This window comes from Miniopterus natalensis, chromosome 4 (genome assembly GCF_054644295.1).
Source record: "Miniopterus natalensis isolate mMinNat1 chromosome 4, mMinNat1.hap1, whole genome shotgun sequence".
In the NCBI taxonomy this organism is placed as follows: Eukaryota; Metazoa; Chordata; class Mammalia; order Chiroptera; family Miniopteridae; genus Miniopterus; species Miniopterus natalensis.
The window spans coordinates 42,849,568-42,871,336 of record NC_142084.1 but is presented as its reverse complement, the minus strand read 5'-3'; the positions used below and the strand labels follow the sequence as shown (position 1 = coordinate 42,871,336).

Sequence of the window (21,769 nt, the reverse complement as noted above, 5' to 3'; positions counted from 1 at the left end):
CTGTGGATCTGGAGGTGTAGTGCTAGCACTCTTGTCTTAAGGGCGAAAGTATTTTATGCTATAAAATGTCTTTCTCACTGGTTCTTTAGGTTATTTAGGAAACAGTAACATAGAAAAATATAGACTGTTAAAAGATAATTATAGTTTCTGTCTTCAATTTACAATATTCTTAATCTTTTTAAATATGTCTTTATTGATTTCAGAGAGAGGAAGGGAGAGGGAGAGATAGAAACATCAATGATGAGAGAGTCATTGATTGGTTGCCTCCTGCATGCCCCCGACTGGGGATCAAGCCCCTAACCCGGGGGGGCATGTGCCCTGACCGGGAATCGAACCACGATCCTGAGCCACACTGGCTGGGCTTAACTTTGTTTTTAAAGTAAATAGTTCTTCACATTAATGGGGCAAAGCATTACTCAGCTAACAAGAAAGCTTTAAATAATGTGGGGTTTTTTTTAACCAATAAGTTGGGAATACTGTTTGCAAAAACAGTAATTAAAATTTGTTCATATTTGAATGATGACATTACATGTATATTTCAATGTAGAAAGAGAACCAACAAAAGAGAAAATTTAGAGAAACGACTAAGCAATAAGGATAGATAAACTAAGAGAAAGGCCAGGAATATAAAAAACTTAAACCGTTATATCTAAATACAAAAACACATTAAAATGTAAAGTATATAAATGAAAGTCTTTTAAAATTACCACATTTTGCTATTGGTTGTTAATGACATGAAATGTTGATTTTAAAAAGAAATGGGCTTTCATCAGTTTGTCACAGTTTTGTCACACTGATTATGTCAGCACTGGAGCAAAACCTTTGCACCTTAGCTGGAGTTCTCATGGAGCAGCTGATTTTCCTGAATCCTCATTAAATCAGTGAACTCATTTGCTTACGGACAATGGAATCTGATATTGTTCAGTGATATTTACAGATTGAAATGAAAACTGTTGAATACATGGGCTTATTTATTGATTGATTCTTTTCCATTTAATGGAATCTTACCTGCTAAATAGTATTAAAATGTTAAATTCTCCCCCTTAAAAGGAAAATATATATTATACACGTATACATCTATTCACATATATATGTAATATAAACTTAGTAATATATTCTCATAGGTTCTTTGTAAGAAAGAAATAATTATTTTTTTTGGTATTATAATATTCTTTTGTGTAGTTTAAAGAAAACAGGAATTATTTGTGGAAAACGTAATGTAATTATGACACATAATTCATGCCTTATATGACAGTATCTTAAAAACTTTACACTAACACAAGAAGTGTAAAATCATGCAAAAGGAGAGTAGACTTATTCATAGAGAATACTGGATAGTGTTCTAAAAACTCTTAAAACACGTGTAAACAAAAATTGATATCTGTTCTTGATTCTGCAGTACCAAAAAATTGTGAATGCTATACAGTTTTATAATTTTATAATTATTATACATTATTTTTGATATTTTAGAGTCAAACAATTTAACGGATAAAAGGAACGCATTTTTTAAAAAGGAATAGTGTAAAGAAATAGGTTTACAAGTATTTTTTTTCATAATAAACATGAATATTATTTTCAGTGTGGTACAGCTTAGGGGCTTAAATATCGATATTAAATCAGTTGCTAAATTTTTTCCTAGAGTCAGAAAAAATACCTTTTTTTTTTTTTTTTTTGGATGATAGGAAGATAATATTAAACGAGCCTTTTGATTATCTGGTTTTCTAACATTTTCCGTAAGTCTAGTTTTTAGTCAATTGGCAAGCATGCCCATTTACAAGTAGATAGGAGATACCCACTCACATTAGTAGAAAATCTCCACAGTAAGATAGCTATTTCCCCCTAATAGTTTCAGGACTGTTAGAACTCAGTGCAAGTATTTGTTGTAATGTATATAAAAATGTTGTATGATTTCAGTAGCCGTTGTTCCTTTTCTCTTTTGAAAACCATAGTCGAATTATATATTAAATGTATTCCATTCAGAAGGTTAGCTTTAAAATCTGAAACCCTTGTCTGTATATTTTATGTGTACATCCATTCCTTCTGTTTTGTATGACAGCTATAGACCTCTTCGCTAATAGGGCTTATGCTGGAAGATAAGGCTGCATGTAAACAAATTAACTTTTAAAAATAGAGAGCAATTTCATCTGTAATAATGTACCAATTCATAAATTACCACTGGTATTTTTTTCTTAAAGATAAATGACACATCATATAACACATACTATTAGGTAGTCTAGATGTCTTTGTGTTCTGGGAGATAAGGCTCTTGTATTATTATACCCTAATAAAATGAGTTAATGTTTTAGTATTATCGATAAAAGAGCACTTGGATATATTTAATAACTGAACTGAGAAACACTTAATTTTAGTTGTCTGTAGCAATATAACACAAATTCTCCTGTAAAACAAATTGCACTTTTGGAATATATTTTAATGTGTATTCAACAAAGGAGAAAATGGGGTGATTGAAGTTCAATTTGTAGCATGTTATTAACCATTTCCGCTTGACTAGATGAGTAAGAGGATAATGGATGAGGGTTTTATTATTACCTTTCTGCGAAAATGAAGTGGTATAAAAGATAAGGTGATGAGATTAATGAACATCAGGAACAGGAGCAATCCATCAAGCTCTGAGGAGGTGATAGTGACAGTGCCCTCTGAGGTGGGCTGGAGCACGCCCTACGCCCCACGAAAAGTACAGCTTCTCTCTCAGTTTCCACTAAACTGCAGAGAACTAACAGTTGTGGCCAGAAGGCAGAACTAAAACTGCTACGATGGTGTTGAATCAAACAGGCAGGAATTTGCGCTGAGGTTTCTACCGTACATGTGGTAGAGATCAAGCACAACAGCTGAGTGTCTCCCATCCCAGAGCTGGAAAGGATGTGTTTTGGGTCCCTGTGCGACGTCTTTAACCACTAGAATCTAAACACAGCCTTCTGTTGGACTGCAATTACAGCTCAGCGTGGAGGGCTGTCTGCGGAAAGAGCGTTCCAGGTAGAGAACAGTAAGTGCAAGAGCCTGGAGGCAGATGTGTGATAACTACACTGCAATCTTAAATCACAAGTCAATGTGTACGATATAGTCACTATGTAAATAATGGTCATCAAATGATTTATCACTTCTATATTTTTGCCTAAAGTTTCCCCAAGTCAGGGTTAGGTTAGGAAAAGAACATCTTTTCCATAACTCAAAAAAAAAAAAGAAAAGGAATTGAATACATGGAATAAGAGACTAACATAACCAGTGGAAAACCACTGATAGTGTTTAAGGAAGTGGAAGTACAGGACTTGTAGGTGAACCTCCGCTACTATTATCACTCATCTTTGACACCCGAAAGCCTCTGCTGTCGCCTTCAGGTGCCCCCGGAGAGTCACTGCTTGTAAGTTTCTTCTGCCATCTAAATCTTGAACAGATGCTTTCATTGTGGGCTCTAAACTAAAATCTCCTGGCAAGGGATTGAGGAAATGCAGGTTATAGGTTTCCAGTTCCCACTGTACAGGATAGAGCTTAGAAGAGCAGGGTGGTGCTGAGAATAAACAGCATCTCCCGGCACATTTTAGTTGTCTTCCACTTTTCTGCTCTGGCTTCCCAGATGATCTGCCTTTTAGGCGTGGCTCATCTCTCATTTTAGGGTTCCCTGTTCCCTACATCCCATTCTTCCTTTTCCTTGGCTTATCACTCCCTAAATTTGCTAATGTTTGTCCTCTAATAACTTCCTAAAAGTGCATAGGATATAATTTTTTTTAGTGTTTGTGAATATCTGAAATAATCTTTAGTCTTCCTTCGTGCTTGGTTGACAGTTTGACTGAATTTAAAATTGCAGGTTAAGTATCACTTCCTTTGATTTTGAAATCTCTCACTCCTAGAGTTCACCGCTTTTGTGGAAAGTGCTCGTCCATTGCAATTATTCTTTGCAGCATTTTTTTTTCTTTAGGAAAAATCTTAGAACCTTCATCTCAATGTGCAATTTATTTATTATTTGCCTTAATGTGGGCCTTATTTCATTTATTGTCCTGGGCACTAGGTAGACCCTATACATTGTGAGATTTGTGACCCTCAGTTCTGAAATTTTTTCCTTTCTTCTGTTCCCACAACACATATTCTGGATTCATTTTTAATTTCTTTGTATTTTCTTTCCTGTTTCTCTCTCTCTTTTTTTTACCTCTTCTATTTCTGTGACATTTTTCTTAACTTTATCTTCGAGTGTTTTCACTGGAATTTTTATTTTTTAACAAAATTTAAAAATAAAATAAAAACTTAATTGTAAATAGTTATTTTGCTTATCTTTGCTCTTTTTTGGAGGGAGGGATAGCATTCTACCTAGGTTAATACAGTTGTAAGATCTTCTGTTAAGGTATTTTTTTTAAGCTTCATTCTGATCTCTGAATTTTCTTTCTCCTTTCCAGTTCATTTTTTTTTCTCGATTTGTTTTGATCTTTGTCATGTTGGAGCCTTTCCTCAAATTGCTTGACTGTCATGTGCAGCCCATTCAAACCTAATTGGGAGCTCTGTGTTTATAGGCGGGTATGTTTCTTGGACTTTTGCTATATAGTTGGCAGCCTGTGAACCCTCCTTCCAAATCAGAGGCCCAGTCAAGTATCAGCATCTCAGTGTTTTTTCTTTGGGACCATTCATTTTCTTCAAGTAAAAATCCTTCCTTTTTTGTAACTTGTGTGAATGTCTGTCCTCTGTGCTGTACACCTGAAACTAATACAAAATAGTGTTGAATACAAACTCTAACCTGGAGAAAAAAAAGAATCCTTCTTTGGCCTGTTTGAGGGCTGTGTGTGATGGGGATGGGAGGGTTAGGGATAGAGGAGGGGAGGGTATGTACTGAGCCAGCTGACAAGCTGATAATTGGGAGGAGTGGGAAGTATGTTGACTTCTCTTTTCTGCTTTGTGGCAGCCACACACCTTCTCTCTATTTTCCACTGTGGCTGGTGTCCCTAAGTTATCAGCAAACAAGTCTCAGGTTTCCCATGGAGGAGACAGGAGAAAGAGCGAACTGGCTTTTCAGCTTGAGAGAGAGGTTTGGAGTCCAGCTAGTCTGTAGACTTTTAACCCACCTTCCTCTCTTGATAAACTCATTTTTTGTGTTTCTGGGTACTTTTAAGTGATGAGAACCTCAGGAAGTCTGCAGAGTGAATTAGGTGACTTCTCACTGGCCCTCTTGGTGACTCTTTAGGTTGTTACTCATTCCTTGGCTAAAATATTGACCACAGGTTTGTGTCTGCATGTCTTCTGTAATGCTACTGACATCTATTTGCTGCTGTCTTCCTTTCAATACTCATTTTGGTATTTGTATGGATACCTTTTTTATTCCTTTCTACTGATTTTATTGAAGTTTAGGTTAATAGATATGAAGGCATTTGGCTATAAGTAACTAAAACCCCAACTAAAAGTATTTTAGAAAAATAGGAGTTATATTTCTCACCTGATAGTTACTGATACTGTTCAGCTGTTCAGTCGTGCTCTCACTTATTTGAATCTCATTTTGCTTCTATTTCTGAATCTGTAAGGTTAGTGAAAGTCAAGGTAATTTTACTCTATGAGTAGCTGTCTGGGTAGCCAGCCAGCCTCCCTCTCTAAATGTTTACTACTTTCTTCTAATAGCAAGGTAAGTAGCAAGATAAAAGAGGTCAGAAATTTGAGAGGAACAAAATACACAGCTTATTTGAATATGAAAAGAGATGCATGCCTATAATGACTTTCGTTGTCTGCAACCTTAGCATAATATAGTTTACATGCTTTTATTCAGACTGAAATACCAGAGATTTAGAAGATGTCCCAGTGTGAAAGAGAAGTCAGAAGTAGGTATATATTGAGCAGTTGGTGGTTTGCAAAACATAGGAAATGTCTTTATCATTATATTACTGAATCTAGGTATTTCAAACCTATGCCATAATATTTTGATGACATTGTAACTATCTAAAAGGAAGAATCTACACGAAAACAGAAACATCAGCTAAAGTGAACCTGTGTTTCCTAGTATTTGTTGTGGAGATCTGTGTTAGTTTGAATGATGACCTAATCTATGTCACAGGCAGGTAGGCCATTTATCTAGGACACAGCCCATTTTCACACACACAGTCACTGAGGCTGAATTATTTGCTATCTCAATGGGTATTATAGATTGAACTTGAAACTCTGATAAATGGTCATCAAAGTAATGAATCTTTGGGACTATGAAAAAAAGAACATAACTGAAAATATATGAAACCAAAATGTGTTCTCTTAGAAGGAAAAAAATAAAAAGACAGAGTATGTCATCTGCTGCCTAGGAACAGCATAAAATAACGTTTTGTTCACGTTTCCAGATATGTAGAATAGGAAAAATGCCTTCTGAGGCTCACTTTATAGCTGATATGTTACATAAAAGTATCAATAGAAAAAACTGAGTATACGTCCATTTTCAGTAATACAGATTTCAAATCTATTTAAAAAGAAATTTACCCTTAATAGAATTGGACGATCTATTAAGGAGATCTTGAACTTTCTGAACACATTCAAGATATACGTAGGCTGCTCTTTACTTAGACACTGTGAATTAGTAATCTCTATAAAAATGATTGTTTTTGTCAGGTTTGGTTGTTGAGACGGGAAGTAACTAAGAGGACTTTAGGCCTTGGATGATTAGAATTCAGAGTTTTTATGTGATTCAGTCATTCGGGGGGCAGAATAGCACTTTGTGAGCTAACCTAGGCATTGAACCATTATTTATAACATTGTTTCAATGGGACTAATCACTTGCTAGTGTGTAGACTGTGTTTTGAAATGCACCATATTTGTAGGTTGAAGGGACTATCTGCCCTTAGCCTTAAGTATAAAACTTAAGCAGCCTTTTTTGCTAATAATGCCGCTTGCTTTATTTTTCTTCATCAGTTCAATGTATACCTTCAGCTATAGCAGGCCTTAGTAAATAGTATATTAAGTTTAAGAAGCAGTGTCCATATTATTGATAAATGTACCAAATACCTGAATTGAGCTTATTCTTCCATCGAGTAGAGCACAGTGAAATCAGTGTTTATGCACATCGATCTGGGTTATTCTTTGGAGACTTTTGGATTCAGATTAGCTTGAGCACACCACGCCACGCCCAGTCCTCCATGTTTATTGAGGTAGAATTGTGTTGAAGGAAACACTGGAAGATGTCTGTGGATTAATTTTTGTGGGGGAAAGTATGGAGTGTAATCGTTTGCCTTGGTGTAAAGTGGTGTCAGGAAGGAAGATAGTATGGATTGTTAGTGATCCAGCTGTAAGGTAAAATCAATCTCAGCTTCTACTGCCCTGCTCCAATTATCCCATTCTATGACTAAGTATACAGAGTGCTTAAAGGCCACTGCTCTGCACTATCCTTGGATAATAAATACTACTCTATACTTGTCTTAACAAAGCTTGAAGCATCCCTGAAAAGAAATCATCTGACTCACAAGTAAAGTAGCTGTCTGCTAGAATAAAACTTGACTCCTCTCTGAAGGAAGACAACAAAATCTAAGCAAAATAATTGTGAGTCCATAATATTCAGTATACAAAAAGTTACTGGACATGCCAAGAAGCAGGTAAATGTGATTCTAGGAGAAAAATCATTCAATAGCAGGATTCCCAGAAATGATAGAGATTATAGAATTTAAAAATCTATTATATATATACATATATATGTATAGATACTCTCCATTCCAGAAGGTGGAACTTAATTTCGCTCTACCCACTTCCCTCCAAGCGTGTGCTAGACTGTTAACAATTTCCAAAGAATAGAGTAAGGAAAGCAAATAATAGTAACTTTACAGTGGATAAATCTGGCGGATGTTACTTGAACCATGTGATGTTGTTCCCAGTGATGTTTGGTGGGTAATCATATACCTCCCACAAAGGGAGTGAGTAAAGAGACACTTCCCTTCTGTGGTGTTGCTTTTGAAAACCTACAACCCCATACTAATCCTGAGAAAAAAGACACACCAGATTAGGAATGGTTTATACACTTCCTGGCCAGTACTCTCCAATCCAGGGTGGTTAAAGTTATGAAGATCAAGGCAAGACTGAGAAACCATCACATAGCAGAAGAGACTGAGGGGACATGAGAAATAGATGCAATGTGGTATTTCTTATTGGATCCTGGAATAGAAAGAGGACATTAATGGAAAAAATTTGTGAAATCCAAATAAAATCTAGAGTTTAGTTGATGGTAAAAGTAAATAAATGAAGAAAATATAAAGTAATATGGAAAATATTATTATAAGTATATTCAAAATTTAATGTAAAACATGAACAGAATAAAGAAACCTCTAGGGAACCTCAGTACAAAAATGGAAAGTATACAAAAGAGCCAAATGGAAGTTTTAGAACTGAAAATTGTGATATTTAAACTGAAAACTTTACTAGATGGGCTTAACAGTTTATTAGACACTGCAAAAGAAAATATCAGTGAAACTAAACACAGGGCAATAGGGACTATCTGAATGGAAGCAAAGGAAAAAAAAAATACATCTCATGCAAAATGAAAAGAACATGAGACGGCTGTGGGAAAATGTCAAGTGCTCTAACATACAGGTAGTAGAAATACCAGAAGAAAATGTGTGGGTTAAATATTTATATAAAATCTTTTAAAATATTTTTCAATTTCTTAAAAGACTATTTATAGTAAATACAATAACATATTGTGGAATGTGTAACCTCTGTGGAATGACAGTAACTCAAAAAACAGGAGGAAACAGTATAAAAGATGGGAGGGATAAAAAGAGAGTATATTGTTTTAGGATTCTTACATTATGAAGTTAATCTGTTGTAAGAAAATAAGGCAAAGTGTGATATATAATAACCTAATGCAGGAGATTAAATGGAAATTTTAAAAACTACTCAATCCAAAAAGAAGGTGGAAAGAAGAAAAGAAGAAATAAAGATTTAGAGAACAAATAGCAAGATAGTAGACAAACCCAGCTATATCAATAATTATCTTAAATGTTGTCTAAATAAAATTGAACAGTTAAAAATTTTAAAGCACAGATACCTTCAGATTAATTAAAAATAAGATATATGTATTGTTTACAAGTGATTGTTTAAAGACACCAACATAATATATATATGATATATATATGATATGTATATATAATATAAATAATAACCATAAGAAACCTTAAATTCCAATATTAAATATAGATAAAATAGATTTCGAGAGTTTTTTAAAATTTATCTTTACTGTTGAAAGTATTACAGATATCCCCCTTTCCCCCCCCCATTGATCCCCTCCACCCCGCATCCACCCCACCTCCAGGCATTTCCCATATTGTTTTCTGTGTCCATGGGTTATGCAAATGTGCGTATAGTTCAGGAGTATTAACCAAGATAATGAAGGTCATTTCATAATAAGAGGTCTAGTTTATCAAGAAGATATAACAATCCTAAATGTATATGTATCTTTGATAAACAGAATAAGGGTTTCCCCCAAATGTCCAAAATCCTCATAACCTGTGAATATATACCTTCCATAGGACTTTGTGGAGGTGATTAAGTTAAGGATCTGGAGGTGGGAAGCTTTTCCTGAATTGTCTGGGTGCACCCAATGTAGATACAGTGCACTTAGAAGAGGTAGGAGGTTTTAGAGAAAGCAATGTGATGTCAGAAGCAGGGTCAGGGCAGAGAGAGAGAGATTTAAAGATTCTGATTTAAAGATTTAAGCTGCTGGTTTTGAAGATGGAGGAAGAAGGGCCTCTTGGCCAAGGAATGTGATGGCCCCTAGAAGCTGAGAAAGGCAAGGATTCAGATTCTTCCCACAAGACTCCAGATGAAACTCAGACTTGTTTTAGCCCATTAAATCCCATTTCAGACTTCTAACATCCAGAACTGTAAGATAATTTTGTGTTGTTTTAAGCGACTAAGTTTGTGGTAATTTGCTATAGCAGCAATAGGAATACAGCATCAAATAATAGAGATTGTAAAATAGGAGGCAAAACTGAAGGAACTGAAAGGAGAAAATTTTAAATTTACATTTATAGTTGGAGATTTCACTCTCAATAATTGATAGGACACTAGGCATAAAGTCAGTAATTATATGGAAGACTTGAGCAGCAGTGTCAGCTAGTTTGAGCTAATTGACATTGATAAAACATTACACTTAATAACTCTAGAATTCCTAGTCTGTTAAGTATAGATGCAAAATTTACTGTGAAGACTGTTTGTTGGGTCACAAAAAATGGTGCATGTTGGCTTTCAGTTACCTTTTCTGTACCAAGTCCCCAGTCTGTGACTATGAAGGACTGTGTGATCTACATCTTAGGTAATTGATAGAAATCAGGAGTAAAGCTTTTAAAATCGAAGGAGTTGTATTCTTATTTTCAAAGACATTGAGCAGGAGAGCAGGCTGGTCCTAGGTGAAGATGGATTCCAAGAATCTATAGAAACAATTTTGGAAACTTTGAGGAGAAAAAAGGTAAACAAGTTGAACTCTGAAAACAGTGAAAGGCGGGAAGGAAAAATAAGGTAACCTGTCCTCCACGACAATATACAAAAGCGGCTAAGAAAACATGATGGAAAAATTTAGAAAATAATGGCATGTATTCTGTCTTTCAGATTGTAATGTTTTTATGCATACATACGTGAATAGTTTTATCATAAATATGATCAACTCGGTGGTTTTTTGTTGTGTTTTTACTTTTATACATGCTGCTCTCCACTCTTCTTGGTTCTCTCTTGTTCTTTCTCACCCCCATCTCCTCCGCAGGTCCCCTTCTCTCATGCTTAACTGACATATTGATAATCTAGTGTATATTCTTTCATATTTTTCTCCATTTTCATACAAACTTACATGTTGTTCGGGCTTTTTTCATTGATTTACAGAAATGAAATCCTGTAATATATACTTCTAGGTGTGTTGCTTTTCTCACTTTACTATATATTGATGGTGGATATCTAGCCAAGTGAGCTGAAGTGGCTTTTTTCATTCTTTTCAGTGAACGAAGAAGACATATCACAATTTTTCAACCATTTTCCTAATAACATGCATTGGATTTTACAGTCTTGTTTTCCATTTTCATTTTGTCACTATGAAAAATGTGGCTATTTTAATTTTTGATAAATAATGTAAGATTACTTTCCAAAGGGGTTTTACATTTCATGTTTGCACCAGCAATATACTTTTCTTTGCATTTCTGTCAGCAAAACGTATTATAGCTCTTTTAATTTTTGCTAGTCTGTTGGGTACAAAATGTTCTTATTTTGTTCATTATAAAATAGCTAATATCTGTTGTTAGCTTCTGGTAAAAAGCCACATGTAATTTTTTCCATTTCTATTTTACTAGCTTTCTTTAAGAATGCTTTCTGAATTTGACCAAATGCCTTTTCCATATTTACTATTCCCTTTTAATTTGTTGATATAATGATTATATAGTAGATTTTTCTGATTGAATCACTCTTGCAACCCAAGGAAATATCCTCCTTGGTAAATATTATTTTTCTACGTTATTGCTGGATTTTATTTGCCTATGAATTATTTAGAAGTTCTGTGTCTTTATTCATTGATAACATTGCTTGTCAAGTTTCCTTTTTTAGACTCTTAAGTTTTCAGTATTAAGGTGTGGCTGACTTCGTAAATGAATTATGGAACTTTCTGAATTTTTGCCTTTGGCCTAGAATAGTTTTTTTGAAACTGTAATTTAAGGTTAGATAAAGGTTAGCTGAGAACCTGTTCCGGGAGAAATTACCTTGCTATAGTGGTAGTAGCCTCCAAATATACTATAAGGCAAATCATCCCAGAACAGGCCTCACAGATTAAGATTCTCAAATTACAGGATTTATTAAATCAGTTTAAAGCACACAATGAGAAGAAAGAGAAGCGAGATGAACAAAGTTAATGTACTTAGGATAGGACACAGGCAGGCAGAAGAATTTGAGTACTTAACCCCTGTTTATACATTTACATGTCTTCTCTCTCTCTGCCTCATCAACCTTTCCTATTAATAGTATTATGAGTACCAGTATTGAGATTCGAATAAGAGAATGCACAGGTGGAAAGTTTCCCAGGCCAATGAAACACACTTGCTCTATTGAAGAGTTGTAGCAGCAAGTATCCCTGACAACAGTTAGAGCCTGCTGAATAGTTACTGCAAGCTAACAATTTATCCTGCCAAAAAGTTCACAGATGCTGACAGAAGATAGGAGACTCTCGGGTCAGAGACAAAGATCTTTCTTACAGCACAACAAACAGAATGAGCCTCATGTTAATGTCTGTTTCCTTTGACCCCAAGTTTCATGAGGTGACTTGGAGGGTTACTATAGACAGAATTGTGTGCCCTTTCCCCCAGTTCATATGTTGAAACTCTAACCCCCATTATGACTGTATATGGAAATAAGGTCTTTAGGAGATAATTACGATTTATGGGGTCATGAGATTGGCACCCTAATCCAATCAGACTTTGTTCTTGTAAGAAGAGGAAGAAAGATCTCCCCCTTTCTCCACCATGTGAGGATACTGTGAGAAGGCAGAGATCTATAAGTTAGGAAGATAGCTCTTGCCAGGAACCAGATCTGCTGGCACCTTGACCTTGGGCTTCCCAGTTTCCAGGACTGTGAGAAATATATTTTTGTGGTTTAAGCCATCCAGTCTGTGCTATTTTGTATGCAGCCTGAGCAGACTAAGACAAGAGGCCCAAGTAGTTACTGTGCACCAGTGAGTTTACATCCATTTTGAACAATCTCAATCTTCAAGAACCCAAAATGTGTACAATGGACAGTAAAGTTTGGCCTTTGCCCCAAAGGGTATCATTATCTTTATTATACTGGGCAATAAACAAGCCTGCCCTTTGCTCTAAGGGAGACATTATCTGTCTCTTCCAAAGCTGTTTACTGTACAAACTTCCATTTTGTTTTTTATTTCTGTTCTCTACTATGTTTGAAGAACAAAAGCACATTTCTTGAAGATACACAAAGGTATTCATTCCCTTTATTTAGTTTAAATAGCTTACTCACCAGAGAAACCTCAATCATATTATATCTGCTACAAGGAGATAAGTAAACTAGCTCCAGGCTGATACTACTCTAACTTGAAGCTGTGGTTCATATATCTAGGGAGGGTTTTTTATACCAACCTGAGACTGAGATTGAATTCATAAAGTAAGAATTGGCATTGAGAAGAAAGAAGGTAGTGATTGATTGTTTTAACAGTATATATTATAGAATGAAATATGTTTAAATTTGGACAGTTTTTATTAGTGCTGACTTAAATTCAGCTCTGTTAAGGAATAGAAAGCTCAACTTTGGAGAGTCAGTGTGTGAAATAATAGGCAAAAATACTTGATAGCTTGATTTCAGTGACAATAGTATGTTATTGTTGCAAGTTTTTGAAATGTGAAGAAAAACAATTTGAATATTGTTAACATAAAAAACACAAAAGTGATGTTGAGGATACAAAGTTAGGCAGAAATGGTAAACTGTCTTGGAGAAAAATTAGCTAAAGGAAGGAAATGTCTTAACCTGTCTTGAATTTTAAGCGTATAGATTAATACATAAATTGATGCGTATTTATGTTTAACTCACCATAGCAATAAAATGAAAGAGTATTTGTGTAATGATTATTTTCTCGAGGCATTTTTTGAATTAGACAAAGCTGTTTACTGGATAAAGGTAATAAAAACTTGTTAAGGCAACAGAATGTATCTTTTAATAACATTTTTACTACTTAAAAATATTGAAAATTTTCTACTGACACAAGGTAATTTATTTATTTCCCAAAGTAAAATCAAAAGGATGTTCACACTTTATGACAAAATTGACATTGTTAATTCATTTCATTATGTTTGTATCTTAAAAGGTACCTCCAAACTCAAATATCTCTATTTTAATTCAGGTATTTATCCATGTTCATTCTACTCTTTTTCTAAAAATTTAATACCTAGCTTTTTATTTCATGTACTGCTATGAAAAATAAAGTAAGAGGCAGTCATGTTCCTTACTACTGTTCCTTAATATTCTTTTGTGGCACATTTTTGATTCTTGTCTTCTTTCAAAAAAAATCAGACTGCAGATATAGTTTAAGTTACAAAAAACCTAAATTAAAAATTAGTAGGCCGATGGATAAATACCTTCTTTATTCTACTTCTTCATTACCACATTTGGCTTTTGACTCATTAGGATACATATTAAATGTTAGTTCAGTAAGAGGTGACTTTTATGATACATCATTTAGAATGCAAATTATTTTTAAGCTGAGGAATATTGAAAATAAAGCAGAACCAACTAGTCTGAATTATTTACAGGCCAAAGGCTTAAAGGTGCAACATTCTAGCTCAAATATTAAATTATGAAATGGGGATTCCAGTTTGCCATAAATCTGTCTGCCATAGCAGCTTAAAATAAAATAGTCTTGCCCATCTAAAGCAACATCAATTTGCCAGTCAGTGCTTCATGTATCAAAGAGCGTTCTGTGAAAATATCAATATCATTGGTTAATATAAATGAAATTAATTTTTAAAGCTGGGCTAAAGGTTGACATCTGAAAAATTGCATTACTTTGCAGAAGAGAAATTTCTGTCTTCTAGTGAAATTTCAGGTCATGAGGGCAAGTAATTTTCACAATCTTCAATGGGAGCCAGTGAAATATGAACTTCATTGTCACCTAGCCCCAAAGCGATAAGATAAAATGAGCTGATACATCATTTGCTGTGGTTTTATCATCTCCCTCAGTAATTGGAAGAGAAAACATAAGAGTGTATGTGTTTGTGTGCTCCCCTCTTGTCCCTCCCAGCTGCCCCATCATCCACACCCAGGCTAAAACCATTTTAGCCCAATCAATACAGAGGTCACATAGCATTTTATTTATATATTTTTAATTTTTCATACTGACTAAACTGCCAAGTAGAACATTAGAGTAATGAATATGTTTAATTGAATTTGTCACCCATGAAAATACTAAGGAGACCACTGTACTACATCATGGTACTAGTAAGCCAGAGGAGGAAATTTACTGTAGAGAAGAAAAAAGTTAAATAACTCATAATTAATTTAAAAGTTAATTTTCTTTTGTATTCATAACTTCCAAGTTTTTATTATCATTGTTCTATTTTTTTTCCAAAGAACTCTGTATGTATTCATGGTTATATGTTTAATAACAAAATTACCATGTTATATTTTCCATCAGAGTCAACGATATGTCATTTTTAAATTAAAAAAAAAAAAGACCTTTAAGTTTTTCTCTAAGAATATATCTTTGAAAACTTAAAACTAAAAGTTATATGGCTGGTGATGAAGTAAATCCTAAATCAAGTAGAATTCAATGTTACGAGAATAAATTGCTATGCTTTGATACCAAGCTTTAGAGGAAATTGTATGCAGCAAAATCTAAAAACTATGTTAATAATAGGGTGGTGTAACTTTAAAATATTTGCTTAAAATTACTTTCAACTGGTTTGGTACAAATATAATTATTATAAATAAAAAATTTTCCCATCTATTTAGTGGTGAATTGATAGTGAATATTTTTCAACCTGTGTTTTTATTTTAAATACTGTTTTATAGAAGGATTATAGTAAGGTATAATTCTTGTGATTAATTTGTAACTATGTTCCATAAAATGAGATATGAATATATTTTCTAGACTTTCCTACCAGTAGTGTTATTGCTTAATTGATGGCATAATTAGTTTATATTTTGTATACTAATTTTAAAACACTTTTCTTGATGTTCGTTACATCCTTAGTCTGGAAATGGCTTTGTTGTGAAATTTAAGTACTATTGTTGATGTATATTATCTGATTTTACTTCCAGTATCAGATTCTTCAGAAGTCAATATGAAATTATGAGAAAGAATAAAACCTCTCCAAAAATTGACTGATATTTGGGACTAGGATATGTAATGTAGCTTTAAACATTAAGAATAGTATTTAAAAAATATCGTGACTCCCAAAATATTTATTTTTAAGGTAAAATATGTTACCACTTTTTAATATAGTTCCCTTCCAAAATGAATTTTAAAACATTTTAAATGTATTGAGGGTAGTTTTTATAGTTTTTTTTTTTAAAACAAAACCTTTTTCTTTACTTATGTGAAACAAATATTGCTTTATTTTCAGAGATCATTTTAAATCTACATTTTAAAATGCCTGATATTTATGCAGTTGGGCAGTAAAGGCATGTTTCTATTTTTGTTCTTTCATACGCACAAGAAAACAGAAGAAGGTTTTTATTTGGATAAATTCATAAGCTTTTCAAAATGAATGGTTAATGGAAAAGTAAAAAGTGCTTTACTTTCAAGCCAATAAATGCAACAGGGTGAAGCAGTTTTTATATGTATTCACAGTAGACTGTTTTAAGGGTAGAAGAAGGAAATGTCTATGTTGTTTGGGGAAAATAATGTATTTTTTCAGATAAAATTTTTAAAGAAGATATGGTAGCTATTTTTAATGTAAAGAAATTATTTAAAATTAAATACTGCTCTTCCCTCTCTAATTCCCTCACTTCAGTGTTTAACTAATAAACCATCTTGTTGAAACAAATTATTAAAAAGTAAAAGTTGAATTTTCTACTAGTAATACTACTCGCAATATTAAAACAAGGTGGTAAACATTCAAAGAGAGTGCTGTGGGCTTAAAGCTTTCAAGCTATTCTAGACTTGGGGTCATAACTGCAGAGCAATGGTAATGATATGGTTTCCATAGCAACTGATTCATTGGAGGGCTAGACCTCTGTCTAGGGTGCTGTCAGTGTATGTGGAGTTTCAGTGAACAGAAAGTCCCAAAGAAGGGTCTGCTTCTACCTAATCCAGTTTTAATTGAACTCTAGAGACTTTGAAGTGAAGCCTCGGACCAGGAATATACTATTCCAATATGAAATAAACCTCTTGCTTAGCTAGGCCTCAGCTGCTTTTCAGTACTGACACCTCTTCCTAATGAATACTTTAAAGAAATGTTGTTATATCAATTGCAGCTAGTAAATTGTTAGTTAAGAGAGTCTTTGTTTCTATTTTAAACCCTAGCTATCTTTACCATATGTATAGATTCCCACTTACTTTCTTTGAAGTCAGAGTAGTATTTGTGTGTAAGATTTTAATTTTTGATTCCTTTGGCAATTTTAAATAATTTTCTGTCTCTCCTCCCGTTTCTCTTTCTCTGAGTTTTAAAATATTAGCAGACCTGCTTATATTTAACTTTGGAAGCACACTGTCATATAGTCAGTATGACACCATTTATGTCAGATTTGAAAACAATACAAAAAGTGAGGTTATTTATTAATATATACGTACTAATAGTATAAAAACTTCCATGGGAACAATAAACCTCAAAACAAGAATAGTGATTGGCTCTGACAAGAGGAAAATGGGATCGGGAAGGGTTATACATGGGAATTTCAACACTATCTGAAATGCTTTATTAGTTTCCTAAATGTATGCAGTGATGTGGCACATGTTAGGATTTTATAAGGTTGAGTAGTGGGTACATGGGTCTCATGTCATTTTCTGTAATTTTGCATATGTTTGACATTTGGTAGTAAAACAAATTTTAAAGTAGCATGCCACTTGCTGTATTTCAAGTAGATTTTTTAATGACTATACTGCTTAATGGAATGGGATATACATAGAATGTTTTTATTAATTGGAAAACTATTTCAATACACTGAAAACTGACAAGTTTTAGTATATTTATTTCTGTTAAAAATTGGAGTATCCTAAAATATAATTAAATCTTTAGTTGTGTGACCATGCTTTTGCAGTGATTGGCATCACCATTATGAGCAACAGGTCTTATTATATATGTCTGTAGTTGTAAAAGATAGACTTTTCAGACCAGTGTATGATATCCTTAACATATCACAGAGCTTAAAGGATCCTGGGAGTGGGCCAGACTCTGCCACTAACTTCCCAAGGGAATTTGTATTAAGTATTTTAACTCGTCTGGGTTTTCATTTCCTTATTAATAGATAGATGGGAGTATAAGTGCTACAGAACACATATTGGGGTCTCTACCATTTGGTAAGTCCAGGGTGGCAAACTCAAATGCCAGTGGAAACTAGGGAGATCATAGTAAATGAGTGAAAGAGTGGAAACTGCCCAAATGGAGTGTGCATGCCGATTTTCACCATGTGGAATGTGATTCTTGTTTGTGTGTGTGTGTGTTTTTAAATATATCTTTATTGATTTCAGAGAGAGGAAAGAAGAGGGAGAGAGTGAGATAGAAACATCAATGATGAGAGAGTCATTGATGGCTGCCTCCGGCACGCCCCCTGCCTGGGGATCGAGCCCGCAACCCGGGCATGTGCCCTGACCGGGAATCGAACCCCGATCTCCTGGATCCTGGGTCAACACTCAACCGCTGAGCCACGCCTTACCGGGCTGGAATGTGATTCTGTATTTGACAGATACTTCCATTTTTCCTGAGATACCAAAAATTTGAATATTTATGTAAATATCCATTTTCTCCTGTACTTTCAACTACTTGAAATTTTGTTAAATATCATATGGCCCAAACAAAGTAAATATGGGCCATGTATGGAGCTTAGGGAACCATTCATCGATTGATTTAATCATTCATAAACATCTACTTTGTTTCAGACAATGCTCTGGAAAATGGCAATAGAGTATATTCAGTCTTTGCTCTAGTAGAACTTAGATTGTAGGATAAATTCTTACTATTCATTACTTTTCTTCTCTTTGCTTATCCCACCTTCAACCCTACAATGCAATATCATAATCAAATGTTTTATTTGTACTTTTTAAAAGTAGTGGTTACTTTTGAGAGAGCTATCTTAAATGTTTAATTGGTTTTTATGGATTTTCACCAGCTTTTGATAGCAAACACATCTCATTTTCTTTATTAATACTACGTGAAATACTGGTATGGAGAAATTCCACATTTGATTTTTCTTCAACACCTTCATAATTAAGCTTTTGAAATGAACTTTTTAAAAAACAAAACTCAAATAACAAAGGGACAGAGTGGCTTAGGACTAAAGACAGGATTACTTTTAGTTGGCAAAGCATTCTAAGCTATTGCGTCTGTCACATGGGATGACAAGAATTGTAACAAGTTACTCTGACAACCACCTACTCCATAGAGAGATTATGCCGAGTTCATTGCAGGTTTGTGTTTAGCCTGGCTGACAAAATGATACTTAACCTCTTATACAGTCAGTCTTTGTGCTTTCTGAATGAGTGACTGTTGCCTTAACAATGACCTTAAAAGTGTGATTTTTAAGAGTTAGTCACTTAAATATATTTTTTTAAAGTATGTAAAAAGTAATTCTGGTTCCATTAAAATCATATTATATAAGACTGAATTGTATATGTCATCTATAAGCGTGTAGGACATTCTTTTCAGGAGTTTCTTCTTTTTAAGGTTTTATCTAAAACTTCCCGTAATATGATTAGAAAAGCATTCACTAAATAATGCAATATGTATTTCCTGAAAAGAAATTAATGATATCACTGCTTTAAGAAGCCCTCAAATATATTTATAAGTAGTTGTTTTATAATTTTATTCTGCTTCTTTTCCATAAATCCCAATCTATTTTTTTAGGGAGGAAAAAAAGTAATCCTTCCAAATTACTTTAATAATCGTTCATTCAATTCTTAGAAATTATTTTTCTTAATAGGGCCTTTCCTATTTTAATTGGGGTTGGGGGCAAAAAAATGTGTTTTTTACTTACTTGGGATTATTTTTTTCCTCACTAGATCCTGGCATATACAGAAGGGCTTCATGGAAAATGGCTGTTCACAGAGATACGGTCAATCTTTTCTCGTCGATATCTTTTGCAGAATACAGCCCTGGAGATCTTTATGGCAAACAGAGGTAATATGTTGCAGAAGCATATTGTTACAAAGCTAACGTCCATCTCTCTAAGATTTCATTTTTGAATAGTATACCCTAATGTTTCCATTTAGATAGTATTTTATGTAGTCCAGCCTCTGCCCCACTGACCTCTTTTTTGACCAACATGCATCTTCATCGCTTTCACCCCCTTGGTCATTCTAAGAATTATTTGTAGTAGTATCATTTTTCTGGCCATGTAACAGATTAGTTCAGAGCTTTATAAATATGGGGAATAGCTAAGCATTTAATCAGTTGTGGAATTTTGATGTCCTCAATTTTGCTCTGATGCTTGGACTCCTCGAAGGTGGCTGCATTTGGAGAGGGGAGAGGATAATCGGATGACTCATACATTATTTAATCTTTTGTCTAATCTATTGCCATTTATAAAAAGGACCATCAGAAAATGGTACTGCACTGTCCTACTTGCTTTGTATTTCATCATTCTTGAAAGAACTAAAATTCAATTTGTGGATTTAGAATGGAACTTGGTGAAATTCATTAAGACAAGAAAGAGAGACAAGGTGAACTTGGAGGAGAAGCATCGTTCAGTGTGAGTGGAGGCATACAAGGGAGAATGTATAAAACTTAGGGCCTTGTTACACATAACTCCTTGTACATAATAAGTAGGTCAAGATTTTCCTATTTTCTCTTTCTATAATCTACAAGTTGTCATTTAAGAAATGTACACAGAACAATATAATCCATTCTCCTTCCCCCCTTATGGAATCATGTGTCTTTAGGGAATACAGATTTCTTTAGGTAAAGATGGTCTTCCCTTTCCTATTTGATCTCTTCCCCTGCACATACCTCTTTTCCTAGTGTAAACATCATTCCTCCAGGCCATCATCAAGTGAATGTTTCACCTTTTAGTCCAGGCTGCATTCTTACTGTCCCAAGGAGCTTTCGGCCTTGTAATATTAATTGCCTTCTCATTCTCACTCATTTTTCTTCGAAGTTTCTCGCGCATCCTTGCTTCTGTTTCTTGTTTTCTGTTGCCTTGCCTGTGTGATCTTGGTCATCTGCCATAGGCTCTGAGATTCTTCTGGGTTTTGATTATCCCCTGTATTCTGTGTAATAACGGGCATATAAGGAAGCCTTATGAAAAAGACAAGTTGGAGATACATATGGCCGTTCTAAATATGTTTTAGGTGTTCATTGAATGATTGTGTACTTTTTTACCTGAAATGTGTTGGTAATACCAATGTTTGAAAGCTATACCAAATTGATAAAGATTTTGGCAGCAAATATTTTTTAGGCTAGGTGATCACTCACAGCTTATATATGATTCTGATACTGAAATTAATATAATTAAAATTTCAAGACTGACCAAAATAATATTTCCTAAATTCTCTTTCATGATTTTATGACTCTGTTATTTTCATATGTTAAGGATACAAATTTATAGATGTCTGTAATAAATGAACATTTATATGCTAAATATGTTTACATATTTTGGTGTACATTTTTTGATATTTTCAAAATGTGTACTTATTGAAATAGAAATGATTAAAAAGCATTAAATTTGGTTGTTAACCACAGCAGAAAATTTTTCCTTCAGGTCACACATTATTCTGGATTACATCAACATATAAAGCATAAACATATAAACATTATAAAGGGAATATTTTTAAAACTTTTCATCATTGGAAATAAATATAGCTGACAGTTTAGTAGCTGTTATCTGTAGTCTTTTTGGTGTTAGATTGTTAACTATATAAGATTAAAATTTAAGATAGCTTTTTATAGCAATTCATAGATACAGTTAACTTGCCAAAATTCAGTTTTATAAATTCAACTTGTAGTTAGATAATCTCAGCTTTATATCACATTGATGCAACAACAGATTTTATAATTCTGACAGTAGTTAGAGAAGGAGCTGTCTATGGTATAGGCATTTAAAAGTGAGATGAATATTACCTCTCATGTATTAATACTAAACCTTGAATGCACTTTGATAAAAGTAATATGCAAAGAATGGTATT

At 33.9% G+C, this 21,769-nt stretch overlaps 1 protein-coding gene across 2 annotated transcripts in view; it reads left to right on the top strand.

Annotated features, from left to right (window-relative positions):
* Positions 1-21,769, top strand: part of LRBA (LPS responsive beige-like anchor protein) — a 504,104-nt gene that overhangs the window by 323,985 nt on the left and 158,350 nt on the right. For both annotated transcript variants that reach the window (XM_087816509.1, XM_087816508.1), the window contains exon 41: positions 19,649-19,766. In XM_087816509.1, coding sequence (XP_087672635.1) covers positions 19,649-19,766 — 118 coding nt within the window. The remainder of the gene's footprint in view (positions 1-19,648; positions 19,767-21,769) is intronic.